Raw genomic sequence first — 14767 nt, 5'->3', positions numbered from 1 at the left:
TCTTCTTACTATTTTCCTTCTGATTTAGTTACATAACAACTCATTCACTCACACAAATCCCCTAATGGTCAAAGCAATACATGTATACATCGTTACATATGGGGATACTACAAACACAAATGATATCTCTTTCCTATCTCGAACCTTCTTCCAGTTGTTGTTGTCGGCACTGCTTCTGCTGCCGGCGCCTACGATTTCGGATTACGGCCTATCCGAGGTTCGAATCAGACCCATCCTAGAACCTCCACGTTCCCTACCCTACCCTGCCGCCCTAGCTGGAAATGTATGATGTAGCCGGCAGCGTGAATCTCCCCCCTCACCGCTCACTGTCACCACCACCATCTAGGGCTCAAATTGGGTATTTGAGTTTGTTTTATGAACTATTACCAAACTTGTAAAAAATAATATAGAGGGATTTTTGCGCAGAGTCTCTAGGGACGGCGTATGTCACTTGGCAGTTGGCACCGTGCCATCACATCGTCTGTCGGCGGAAGAACTGCTGTCAACCAAAACCAATCTGCTTACCAAGTTTAGGTACCGGCGAGATCACATTTTTTTAAAGCTAGGGGACTAATATGCACATCAAACGTAAGTTGTGGGATCCCGGGTGTTATTTGCTCAACGCTTCAAATAAAACTACGGAGTAACTTTTTTTGCCTAGCTGACTTTACATACCATACCACCCGGCCGGTAGCTACTACCGGTGCGGCTAGGCGACAAAGTCTACTAGAAGCATAATTTACCTCCTTACAAAATTAGAGACACTAAACGACATGAAAGCATGTCTTCGTCGTTTGCTACAGCAGTTTGCAGCCTTCGATCTCATTAAACTCAGTCCTAATTAAACATATTATAGTAGATCGCTTAATTTAGTTGCAGGTTCTCCTCAAGCATCGCCACGTCCTATATTCTCCGATCCCTTTGTGCATGAACGTAGCATACATAGGGTGCGTTTGGATTGAAGCCCCGGGCTGCCAAGCCAAATAATTGGCGTTGACCAAATGGATGGACGTTGTTTGGATTGCAACCAATTTTTTGGCGTGCCCAGGCTTGCTTCAGCTATCTAGTACAATTTCACGCCAATGATTTGGCTAGATGTGGGCGGCAGAAAGCCACGCCAATATTTTGGCTGCCAATGCATTGGCAGGGCTGAGTTGGGCAAAAACCAAACGTACCCATAGTTTTCTGCCTATCAAAATGATGAGGAGAGCACGTCACACTTGGTATCCTCCTATGATTGCAATGGTTCATGCATTCCGTGGGAATCAAATCCTACTAGGTGACAAACGGCGACATATATATGATTCTAGATTTGACGACCGCACCTCTAAGGCTCTAACTACTCTTATATATATTACAAGTAGTCGTATCCTTGGAGGTTAAGAAGAATCTCAAGGACCCTTTGATGGCTTTGTCAAATCACCGAATACCTAGCTTCATAAGAGCAAGATTAATGGAACAAAATAGGACAAACAGTCTCCTGTTGTTGTTTTGTTTGGCCATTCTTGTGGTTCCACTCCCTAAATTAATGTATGATCAATAAAGAAAGATTAGGGACCAACCGTTTACAACTTGTCAGCATCTACCGGCCGTATGAACTGATATGCTGCCTCGTTAGGGTGTTCCCCCGTGTCACACAACATATATGCCGCAAATTGAGAGAGAAAGACAGAATTTTGTTAGAGATATGCCTTTTATACGAACATCACAACACTACAAATAATTGAATTGTTCAATTAAAAAAATACTTTCATTGCATAAACTTGTTTGTATTAATATACTCTCTTTCGTAGAAATATTGATGCCATAAGCCCTAATATCAAAATCAAGATATAAATAGAAAGTACTTGGTAAGATACATGAATACCCAAAGCATTCCTCAACATCTTCCGCGGTTGAGTTGCTCAATGGTCAATGCATATCGACATCTCATGACACAAATGACTCATTTTGGCAGACCACCCTTCGGTTTGGTAGTGGGTGTATAACGTTACCACATGTCTATGCGTCTTTCTTGAGGATGTAGTTCTAGGTATCTTGTTTTCTTTATCAGTAGAATATGGATCTAACTTTGCAATAGTCAACTGGAATATTCATACGCTAGTCGACCAAAAACATAGAAAAACTTTGCCGGCCAAAATCAAACCGGGTAGATGCACGAAATAATATGAGACATATTCGCAAGATTTTTGTTTGCGTATGTGCAACTAGTGTATAGTTAAAATGCAACTGGTCAAATAAAGTTTCATAGGTACACATCTTGCACATTACAAAAAAAAGGCAAGATGCATAGTGTGAAACACACAACTAGTGTATATAAAAAGTAAAATATCAAAAATAGTTTTTAAAAACAATTTGAACATTATAAGTACACATGTAGTGCAACAAGTGTATACTTAAAGTGCAACATGCCAATTTTTTCTTTTTGCAAAAACCAAAATTACAAGGGCCAAATAAATACAACTGCAAATTACAAATCCAGTGGTCTGCACATTTTCTAAATGGGCAATTTGGTGTTGGAAATGCATCTGCAAAGAAAAATACCATAAGGTTTCGCTAAGTAAAAAAGCTGCAAAGAATCAAAAGGATCCACTGATTTGCAGAAAATATATATCAACTGCACCAGAAAAAAAGTCAACTTGTCAGGAGGAAAACCAATAGAATATACGGAATTGAACTTAGTGCCCAGTTTCATTTCATGAGTTGCAGGAGAAATTGCAATTAAGATTTTTAGTTGCAAGTGGAGTTACAACTCATACTTTTCTCTGTTGCAAATGGGCCATAACCCGAACATTTCAGTTGCAACTGAGATTTTTCTAGTTACAAGATGGATTACGACTAAGATTTTTAAAATCACAAGTTGGCTACAACCAAAAAAAATGGTTCAGACATTACAAAATTATGGGATGACAAATGACATCTCTTGAGTGATAATTAGTGACACCCTAGAATATATGTGCAACTTCTTCTACACCATATATCAAAAGCTTGACGAGTAATATTGATCGTATCCAAATTGACTTGAAAATTTTAGCATATCTTTTTATCATATCCATATTTTGGGCAACCCAGACGAGGATGGAAAGAAATACGGTGTGTGACATTCTGGGGGACAATTTTCCACTGATAGAGAACAAGACAGTAATACCCGAGAAGACCCTCTACAGATAGAGACAATGAAGCACAAATTTAGGTAATTAAGGTTACAACATTATCCTATAACTGTAAACTTTCCTTCGTATATTGATCGGATCCAGGGGAATGTTGCATCGATCGGATGCTTGGCTCTTGTTATCCGACCCTATAACGTACCGGTGGTTGGCTCATGCGGAGAATTGGAAACTGAAGAATCTATTTTGAGTTCAGAACCAACTAACCAGTGACCTGTGCTAGTATGCTGACTGATGAATTAGTGTGCAATGCCGTCGGAAGCGTGACACGTATAGCGGCGGCGTACTTTTTGACAGGCTGGGCTGCAAATCGCGAACGCAATCTGTGGCTGGCAGTAGTCCTGCCACGAGAGTCTGAATCGGCAAGAGTATCCTACCCTACGTACGAGGAACAAAATTATGCAAATCCAGGAGGATAATGAGCTTGCGTTTCATCCTCGATTGCCTGATCAACTGGCCGAATCGGTTGTAAATTTACGGACATGCAGAGCGGCTTCTAAGAGTAAGATGAGGATCACTTCTACTTACGGACGTGCTCTTCAGTCATCCGTGCGGAGCTGGCCGACGGCGACGAGGAGCATGCCTGAAATCTAAATGCGATAGATATCATCTCAGCTCGACGTCCTACCTGACGACCGGTCACCGTCGGAAAAATATTCACAGTCCGATTTTCGCGCTGCCTGTGTATGTGGCTATGTGCTGCCAACCGGAGAGAAAGAGATGCTTCGCACCATCCAACTCACCACTGTCCATCGCAGACAGAGATCAGGCCAGTTGCCACCCGACTGTTCTCCAGTTTTTCACCGCCGGCAGCCGGACCCCAGCCCCTCTCCCAAGTCTCCATCTCGCCACGTCGCCGGCCTCCCTCCCCCTATATAAGCTCCCGGCCACCTCCTCCACCCTCCAAGTCATCCTTACACTTTCTCTACCGACGACCACCCTCTGCTTCTCTCTCTGTCTGCTTTGCTTCTTGCATTGGGGCGCAATGGCCAAGGGCGGGCTCAGCAGCAAGCTGCGGTGCATGATCAAGCGGTGGCACTCGTCCAGCCGGATCTCCCGCACGCCCACGGGCGGCTCGCACGGCGTGGACGGCGAGGAGGGCCCGTGGGGGCGCGGCATCGGCGCGGACGACCGCGGCACGGCAGCTGGGTCGACGTCCTTCCACGGCGCCGACGGCGTGCCCGCGGGCCTCCACCCGGTGTACGTCGGCAAGTCGCACCGCCGCTACCTCATCGCCGCCGACCTCGTCGGCCACCCGCTGTTCCAGAACCTCGTTGACCGCTCCGGCGGCGGCGTGGGCGGTGTGGCCGGGGGCACCATCGTCGGCTGCGAGGTCGTGCTGTTCGAGCACCTCCTCTGGATGCTGGAGAACGCCGACCCGCAGCCCGAGTCTCTCGACGAGCTCGTCGAGTACTACGCCTGTTGACCGGCAGGCCGCTACGTACACACTTCATCGTCCACGCCGGCGGGGTCGCGCGCCGGAGGTTTCTATAGGGAGTAATTCTTTCTTCATGCTAGGGTAGAGTGGTAATATACGCCTATCGAGCGCGTGCCGACCGAAGGCGAAGCGAGTGATTTTTAAACCGTGTGGAGATTTTATTTAACCTCTGAGGTGTTCGTGGTAATTTTGGAGATTAGCTGTGCGATTACCGCGCGCCCAAGAATGATTGATCCATAATCAGTTCTCTAATGGTTGGTGCAGTACTCCTAGCATCTTCATTATTCTGTTCTTCCCATTTCCTTATTTTTTTCTTCTCTTCTTTCAATAATAAGATTTAGGGATCAACGCATCCATGTACATTTCCGTCGATGTATAAAGTGCATGCAGGCTCATTTTCTTCTGGGATAAACATTGTTTCAAATTGATGTTATGAGATTTTTGAAATTGTCATCTGAATATACTTGTCAAACTTTTTGTGAAAATGCAAGGAGCTAACATCTAAACCGTATGACTTTTTTTTATGGAACACCATGCGGCATGCTTTATTGATCAGATAACAAAATTACATCATTTGCGAGCTTGCTAATAATAAACCTAGGAGGTTCATCGACCCAATTACAAGAAATACTAGAAGTGTAAGCATCTCTAGCAAGCTCATGCGCCACCTGATTGGCCTCCCTATTACAAAACTCTACCGAAACACTATCAAACCCACTCCACAGAATGTTACAATCGTCATAAAGTGCAGCTGATGAGGTTGCCGAAAATCCCCCCACTACGGGAAAAAATGGAGTTGCCGTGCATTGCATCTTTGCCGTGTGTTTCCGCACGGCAAAGATTTCTTTGCCGTGCGCACGTAGAAAAACGCACGGCAAAGATTTTGGCCACGGCAAATAGAGACACGAGCGCACGGCAAAGATTTGATTCACGGCAACGACGGAAGAGAGCGCACGGCAAAGAAAGTTGCACGGCAAAGGACCAACATAGCGCACGGCAAAGATAGACGACACGGCAAAGACGCTGGCACACGGCAAAGCACAAAAGGCATCGCCGTGCACGCCTTGCCTAGTGTTTTTAACAAACGCCACGGCAAAGCAAGTCTTTGCCTAGTGTTTTTAACAAACACACGGCAAAGCAAGCCTTTGCCTAGTGTAAGCGCACGGCAAAGATGTAAAAACTGGATTTCTTCTCAGCTCAAAAGGTGTGGCGTGATATAGTTATCAACAAAGGAACGCTTAGCTCAGTGGCAAGGTTGCACGCTTTTCCTACTCTGCGTCCTAGGTTCGAATCCCAGACCGATCAGTTTGGAGCTTTTTTTTTTAGATAAAACATATGTAGCACACGGCAAAGAAGCGACCTTTGCCGTGCGGTGTCGCACGGCAAAGACCTTTGCCGTGCAACATTGGTGAGGCGCACGGCAAAGAAGCCTTTGCCGTCGATGACTTTACCGTGCGATCTTTGCCGTGCGGCAACGCACGGCAAAGCCTTTGCCGTGCATATAAGGCCCTTTACCGTGCAAATAGTTGCACGGCAAAGACAGTTTTTCCCGTAGTGCCCATTCTTCATTGTATCTACTACCTGCATGCAATCAGTTTGGATATCTAAACCGTATGACTTTACAATATAGATGCTACTTTCATACTTTTCCAACCGAATTTATCCTGAGAATTAATCTGTGTGCCCCGGCGGTGGCCCTTCCGCTCACCTTTTTTTATCTCTTGTTTGTGTGATGGGTGTGGTATACTATGTAGAGGCTAGGTATAACTCTTCATTATATTGCCTTGATGCGAATTTTGAGTTATAGAAACTCACGTTAGAAAAAAGGTATTTTTCAGGTAGACAATTTCCACACATTATTTCTAAATTCAGTGTAGGGGCAATATTAACCGGTAGTGGGGTGTCCAAACGGATTTCATGTGTCTTCATAGACCTTATTTCCAATATGTGTACAGGGTTATAGTTGGAGTTATATTACATGAAGAGTTAGGTAGTTGAATCGCACTCGTAACTTTGGACTGATATATGAAATCACTCCGTGCAGCCAAAATAAACTAGACGAAGTTGGCAGCAAGACCCAAGATTGCAAGGGACCGCCTGGTGCGTCTGATACTGTCTAGCAACAACTTGGTGTGGTGATCGAGGTGCTCTGATTGCATCAGCATGCTTGACATCAACCGTACTATGTTGATTTAGTAAATGGGGAGAAATGTTGGTAGTTAAGCTCATGTAAGCATCGATCTGAAACAAATATCGTTGAAAGGACCCACGTATAACTGTGTGGGCCAATGGCCCCCTACTCAATTTTTGAAATTTCATTGTAATTTGTTCATACTTATAGGAAATTTTTCATTTTTTTTTGAATTCGCACTAGAATTGCCCCTAGTCATCTGAGTTGTCCCCACTTTTTTTTGGTCCCCCTCAATATCGTTCTCACGTCTACTTTTTGTAATAGTAATAACTCTTTAATGGTAACATACCTTGTAGCAGAGTTGAATCTGTTTTCTGGACCAAATGTAGCCATTTTCATGATTATAGACAGACCAAGAATACTGAAGGTTTGATCATGAAGTTATATCAGCAGTCCACCAAATACAACTATGCAAGACAGCTGTTGGATTGTTCATAAGCCAGAAAAGGCAACTTTGATCAAACTGAATGATTAATTAGCCATCATGCGCATGCACAAAGCAACAAAACTTAACTGTATAATCGCCAATTTATAATCAAAAGGGTTAAGTTTAAGTAGAGGAAGTTTGGTGCAGTGTCAGATGATGGGTACGTACGTCCAATTCCTGGCTGTCATATGGCCTTCTTTTGCCCTTCCTTTTGCATGGCTCCAACATATTTGCATGCAGGCTCTATCACTAACGAAGCTGCGCTTAATCCGGCTGCTTGATTGACTGGATGATGACAACTTTCCGGTATGCATTTGGACGTACTAACCAGAGCCATTTAAGTTGGTAGGTAAGGGAAAGCATTTGGTCCCCTGAATATCGTTGGACCAGGCATCCATACCGAACCACAGTAAACAAAATTCTTCTTTACAAAATGCTGTAGCAGCTGGTTGATTAGCGCAACTTTCTCAAGGCTGCAACTGATAGATGATGACCTGTACGTGCACTACCGGTATTTCTACAATACTGAATCAAACCTCAGAGTATTTTAGCTTCCTTTGACTACTAAAATCGCGAAGATACCAATTACATACCATGAACATTGCAGATGCACCCATCCCCAGAGCAAAAAGAAGACGAAAATAAAAGATCCCTCATTAGTGATCAATTCCTTGTAGCAGCAGTACAAACCACCACCAAGACAACACGCGGAGTCCAAATTCTCCAAAAGCGATGCATGTAAAAAGAAAATTATGCGCAAATGCCGTCGTTGCACGATCATAGACCTTAGATTTTCACCTTAGAGGAAGCCTGCCATATCAAAACAATGCCTTTAACATAGCCATTGTGAGGCTTAACCAGGTCCATACCTAGGATTTTCACCTTGAAAAATAAGATATTGTTTTCCTCCCGTGCTACCACCCACGCTTATCGATACACGTGCTACACTACAAGTCAGGTGCTCATCGCCTCTAAGACTCGGTCCACCGTTAGTAGACCTCAGACCTCGGTCATCATGACATTCTCCGCACTGTTATCAACATGAAAATAAAAAACCGACAGTTTCCAAAATGTCAAGAGACAACCAAGCTTTGTTCCACTCCCTCCTAAAGTCGCACAGGGTGGAATATAGGTGCACACGACCGAATCCCATCCAATCCAATAATCTAGAAGTGTCAAGCTCCCAATGGACATCTCCGGCAGAGCCTTTCGGAACTCGTCACGGCTAGAGCAATTAGGGCAGGCATCAAGCAGAGCACCGTTTTTGGCACTAAAGACCCCTAGGACCACACCTCCTTTATTAGGCAGATCGACAGGCCCCCACGCTGACATCGGTCGTGTTGTATTGTGATCCAAATTCATATACTAAAGGGAGACTAACTTCTGACGAGCGGAGCGAGGCCCGTCGTCGGGTAGGCTTGGGCCGAAGCGTAGCGGAGTCTGAAGTTAGCCCATACGTCGTGCCCTGCAGGGACGCCTGCGAAGGGGAGTGCGGGGGGGGGGGCAGCCCCCCGTAGTACGGTACGGATCGTTGGCACCGCTGGCTATGGTTTACCAGATTATTAGATAACCCACGGCGTTTGTAAACACTCCCCGAAATAGTGAAGTTTTGCTGGCTGGCGCCCGTGGTTTTTTCCCCTTCTATGTTGGAAGAGGTTTTCCACGTTAAATCTTGTGTCTCCGCTGCGTTTACCTTTATCGTTCTTCGTTATTTGCTTGTCGCTTTTATAACAAGTGGTATCAGAGCCCGTGTTTCAATCTAGGGTTTTGCAACATGTCTTCCTTGAAGTTCGATCTACCGTCATTTGGATTATACCACGAGATTTTCTCTGTGGCAAGTGAAGATGAGGGCGATCTTTACCCAATCTTCTGATCTGGATGAAGCTCTTGATGGATTTGGCAAGAAAGATGCCAATACCTAGACCGACGAAGAAAAGAGGGAAGACCGTAAGGCTTTTTCATTAATTCAACTTCATTTATCCAACAATATCTTGCAGGAAGTGCTGGCTGAGAAATCCGCAGCGGCGCTGTGGTTGAAACTGGAATCGATCTCGCATGTCCAAAGATCTAACCGATGAAGATGCACGTGAAGGTGAAGTTGTTCTCGCACAAGCTACAAGAAGGTGCATCAATGATGAATCACCTATCGATCTTTGAGAGATCGTTTCGATTTGCTTGTCCATGGAGGTAAAATATGATGATGAGGATCTCGCTCTTATCTTCGTTAGTCTCATTGCCTAATTCTTTGCGAATTTTCGAGACACCTTGTTATACGCAGCCGTGACGAACTAACCCTTGCCGAAGTTTACGAGGCCCTCCAAGCTGAGGGAAAGATGAAATCTATGGTGCAGGCGGAGGGTTCGTCATCTAAGGCGAAGCACCTGCGGAGTCCGAGGCAGGACCGAGAACAGAAACAACAACTACAACAACTATAACAGAGATAAGAGCAAGACCGACAGAGGTCGCTCAAAGTCCAAGGGATGAGATGGTAAGTTCTGCAAGTATTGTAAGAAAACTAGCCACAATATTTATGATTGCTGGAAGTTGCAGAACAAAGAAAAAAGAAACGGTACTTACCAACCGAAAAACAAATCTGAGAGTGATGGTAAGGCTGATGTTGTTTCCAGTGATAATTCTGATGGCGATTGCCTAGTTGTGTTTGTTGGTTGTGTTTCTGGTAATGATGAGTGGATCCTTGATTTTGCATGTTCGTTTCATATTTGCTGTAACAAATCTTTGGTTCAGTTCTTATGAGTTTGTGTAGAGTGAAGATGTTGTGCGTATGGGAGATAACAACCCACGTGAGATCGTGGGCATTGGCTCCATTCAGATCAAGATGCATGATGGCATGACACGCACTCTGACAGATGTGAGACACATACCTGGCATGGCCAGAAATCTAATCTCTCTCAGTACCCTTGATGTTGATGGGTACTGTTGTGGGTATACTTCATGGGTGTACCATCGACAGTGCCTAGATCCGGCAAGCCCGGGTGGCCCACAGACGGTGATGTGGCATGTGGCCCATCGGGCAGCCCAGTTGCTGTAGATCATGAAGGATGAAGTCCAGCCCAGGAAAGGGAAGCCGGATCCCAACCGACCTTCGGAGGAGGCTGGATCCGTGAAGGCCCATGAGGAACCCAGATCCAGTATGACATAGATGGAAGGCGGATCCTTGACGTACACGGCAAGACATTGTACCGTAGTTAGGCAACCTGTAATCCGGCTAGGACTCTCCATGTAAACCCTAGATCCGTGCGCCTTTATAAGCCGGATCCTGGGAGCCCTAGAGGCACAACCACAACTAATTGTAACAACGCGAAAGCGCCCAGATAATTCCGGACAAGCGGCGGTAGGCCTTGCCATCGTGCAGGTGTTCCAAAGTCTGGGTAAATCGCGTACCACCGTCCCGTGTGCACTCCGCCCTATGGCCCCTACTTCTTCTCCCCCTCGTGAGGATCCCTCCTGCGAGGTATCGTCGGAATAGGCAATGACGGTTGGCGCCCACCGGTGGGGCCGGCGTCGTGCGAGGCCGAGCAGGGAGGGTTCCGCCATGGGAAGCTACGACGACTCCATCGCCGTGGGGCGAGTCCTCTACGCCGGAAACCTTCCGATCATCCCTCCGGACGAGTGCTGGATTCCGGCTAAGACCAACCCCGTCAAGCTCTCCATCCCGATCGGCGGCATACACATCTTCATCGGTGAAACCGTCGATTCCGACGGGAACGCATTGGTAAGTAACGCTGATGTGACCGCCGCTGAGCAGGACGCAGTCGCGAAGATCCGATCTGAGATGCACGAACTTCCCAAGGAAGATTTCGCCTTAGATCTGGAAAAATCAAAACCCACCCAATCCGCCCCTGAGCAGGAGATAAAGGTGGAAGACCAATGCAGATCCGCCTGGGTCTCCCAGGTGTTAGAGAAGCAAAGGTGTCACTTCGTACACTTCTTAGCCCATACCGCAGGAGCCGCCCCTCAAGAAGCCGGAGCAGGCCCCATGCAGGTTGAGGCACCGGAAAACAACGCTGCTCCGGATCAGCAAGAGGCTGTCGAAGAAAGCGGTGCTCCGGGTGAAGAATCGATCCTGGGCAACCTAAGCCCAATTTCCGGGGATACCTCATCCATGGATATTGAAGTGTTCGATCGCAAGATGAAGGAATTCGGAGGAGGTGATCAGCCTGAAGTTGAATCCGCCCAGCCTAAGCAGGTTCTCGCAACCTTGGCGGCGCTGGATCAGCGGGAATCAGAGGATGAGAATACCCACTCTGACCCACAGCCATCCAATGCAGGATCTCCGCTATCGCGGGAACGACCGCAGAAGGAAGTCCTGTCCCCAGAAGAACTGGTCGAACAGGCAGGCATGGAGGCAATCGCACACTCGGATATCCTCAATAAACCCATAACTCCTGAATACGCAGCTCATGCGGAAGCTCTAGAAGCCAAGAGGCAGGAGATGTTGGCAACAGCCAAAAAGTTCTCCACCACCGCGGCAGCAATGCTAGATGAAAGGAAGGAGGCCGCGAACTTCGTGGACAATTTCCTCAAACAAGAGTGTCAGGTGGACGAATCATTAGCAAAAGTCAAGCAACTCCGAAAGCACTGGGAGGACAAGATCACCGAGGCTCAACAGGAGGCGGATAGGATCAGGCGGGAAGCTGTAGCTCCCCGCAAAATCACCTTCGCAACTCCCACCGAGCAATAGCCACTCGCAACCCCAAAGGATAACATGAAGAAGGCTGCGGAGATCTTGAAAAAGAAGGACGAGGAGATCGATATCGATTACGTCCGCACGCTCGTTGCCTCAGCAATGAAGTAGCAGAGCAAGGCAGATACTTCGCGCAGGTTGGAATCAAACCCGGATCATTGCATCTCTATTGCGCAGAAGGACGCCTATGACAATCGTCATCGCGATGATGAATCAAGGACCGGATCCTTGGAACGCAGAAGAAAAACCAGAGAACACCCAAATCCAATCCCTGTGCCATCAAAGACACCTCCGTCAGATCCAAGAAAGGGAAAGGATGCGAAGTACACTGGTAGAGACAAGCACCGGAATCCATCGCCTCCGCCTAACGGATACCCGCGTCCTCCACTTCCTCGTCGCCGTAGTCCAGCCGGAAACACCAGGCCCCATGGGCCTGGTGGAATCAATATCCGCGACAACGTGCCACCCCCCAAGGAACAGGAACAGGGAGCGTACGCCGGAACCTCGCCGGAGCCAGATCAACGATCGCGAGCCCGAGCCCAGAAGGAGTCGGAACGAAGAACGCGAACCGGAGCCGCGCCGAAGCCGAGCGAACGACGAAGGCAACCAGCACCATGGTGAAGGCAGCCACCGAAGCCGGAGTCAGCATCGCGAAGGGCGAGGAGAGTCAGACGGCGGAAGCAAGAGGTCGCATCGGCCCCCTCGCAGATCTCCTTCCCCACCACCCAGCGGTGGAGGCGGAGGTGGAGGCGGAGGCGGTGGCCGGAGATCTCGCTCACACTCAAAATCCCCTCGCAACGGCTCGCGTGACGCGCGGGAACGTCTCAACGAATACAAAACTGACTACATCGGCCCAAAGTGCTTTGGCAGGATGATTCGAGAGGAACCAAAGCCAAGGATGAACCTCAAGCTACCCGGAAATCTGAAGAACTATGATGGGAAAGGCCGGATACCTGGATTGAGGATTACTACAATGCAGTAACCTTTGCCGGAGGAACCCCTAATATTACACGCCGCATGCTTCGGTCGTACCTTGTAGGTCCAGCCCGGATCCGCTCGATGACCTCGAGAAGAATTCCATCTTTTGCTGGTTCGACCTGAAGACCGCCTTCGAAAAACACTTCAGGGGCACCTACAAAAGACCTGCCACGACAAGCAACCTACAGGCATGTATCCAGAAGAAGGGAGAAACATCAAGGAACTTCCTCACACGATGGTTGGCAACCAAGAATGAGTGCAAAAACATTGATAATCGCACTGCCATGCACGCCTTCATAGGTGGATTGCAGAGAGGAGAACTGCCGCGGCACAAGCTCACTTGCTTGGTCAACGCAAATAAACTGACTTTGGATGACTTGATCACCATTGCCAGCGATCACACTGCCGCCATATTTTCCTCTCTCATAATAACTTTAAGTAGCATCATGAGCAAACTCAACAATATAACTATCACATAAAGCATTCTTATCATGAGTCTCATGCATAAAATTATTACTCTCCACATAAGCATAATCAATTTTATTAGTTGTAGTGGGAGCAAATTCAACAAAGTAACTATCATTATTATTCTCATCAAGTGTAGGAGGCATAGTATAATCATAATCAAATTTATCCTCCATAGTAGGCGGCATCAAAATACCACTATCATTATAATCATCATATATGGGAGGCATATCATAATCAACATAAACTTTCTCCTCAATACCCGGAGGGCTAAAGAGATCATTCTCATCAAAACCGACCGCCCCAAGCTTAGAATTTTCTATATCATTAGCAACAATGGTGTTCAAAGCGTTCATACTAATATCATTGCTACTAGCATGCAAATAAGGTTCCATAGGTTTTTTTAATTTTCGCATTAAACCATTCATGTCTTGACTCAGGAAATAGTACAAAAAGCTCACAGATGTTTTCCATTATGCCTTACTAGTGTTTAACAAGAAACAAAAAGATGCAATTGCGAGGATCTAAAGGAAATAGCTTCGAGCACACACACAACGGCAACGAGAAAAGTACTTAGTTACACTGGGACCGGAGTATGAGTGCCTTTTACCTTTCCTCCCCGGCAACGGCGCCGAGAAAAGTGCTTGATGTCTACGGGTGCTTCTATTCTTGTAGACAGTGTTGGGCCTCAAGAAGCGAGAGGTTTGTAGAACAGCGGCAAGTTTCCCTTAAGTGGATCACCCAAGGTTTATCGAACTCAGGGAGGAAGAGGTCAAAGATATCCCTCTCAAGCAACCCTGCGATCACAATACAAGAAGTCTCTTGTGTCCCCAACACATCTAATACACTTGTCAGATGTATAGGTGCACTAGTTCGGCGAAGAGATAGTGAAATACAAGTGGTATGAATGAATATGAGCAGTAGTAACGGCACCAGAAAAGTGCTTGTTGGCGTGCGGTTGATGGTAGTAATATTGCAGGAAGTAAAGATGCGGTAAAACGATGTAAACAAGCGATGATTGCGAGTATTTGGAAACAAGGCCTAGGGATCATACTTTCACTAGTGGACACTCTCAACATTGATCACATAATAAATAAGTTCTCTTCCTTTGTGCTACATATACTCTTGTTTGATAATGAACACCATTCGTTGTGTAGGGCTACAAGAGCACCTCAATGCGGAGTTAACAAGCTCCACAACATTCGACATTCATATTTAAGTAACCTTTAGAGCATAATAGATCTTTGCAATTTAAACCGAGTACTAACATAGCATGCACACTGTCACCATCACACTATGAAGGGGGAATAAATCACATCAATACTATCATAGTAATAATTAACTCCATAACCTACAAGAGATTATGATCATAACACTAGTAGGAAAACCCTTA

The 14767-nt window shown here is 46.4% G+C and overlaps 1 protein-coding gene across 1 annotated transcript; it reads left to right on the top strand.

Moving 5' to 3' along the window:
• Positions 1-4089: 4089 nt before the first annotated feature.
• On the top strand, positions 4090-5020 carry LOC124655242 (auxin-responsive protein SAUR76-like). Its single transcript, XM_047194170.1, has one exon. It carries the CDS (start codon positions 4156-4158, stop codon positions 4594-4596), a length of 441 nt encoding a protein of 146 aa, XP_047050126.1. The 5' UTR covers positions 4090-4155; the 3' UTR covers positions 4597-5020.
• The last annotated feature ends 9747 nt before the right edge of the window (positions 5021-14767 follow it).

Source organism: Lolium rigidum, chromosome 5 (genome assembly GCF_022539505.1).
Source record: "Lolium rigidum isolate FL_2022 chromosome 5, APGP_CSIRO_Lrig_0.1, whole genome shotgun sequence".
Classification (NCBI taxonomy): domain Eukaryota; kingdom Viridiplantae; phylum Streptophyta; class Magnoliopsida; order Poales; family Poaceae; genus Lolium; species Lolium rigidum.
Note: the sequence above shows the minus strand (reverse complement) of the source record. Positions and strands in the feature narration are given on the sequence as shown.

Coding starts and splice junctions, on each gene's coding strand:
- LOC124655242 (XM_047194170.1), top strand. CDS start 4,156: ATGGCCAAGGGCGGGCTCAGCAGCAAGCTGCGGTGCATGATCAAGCGG.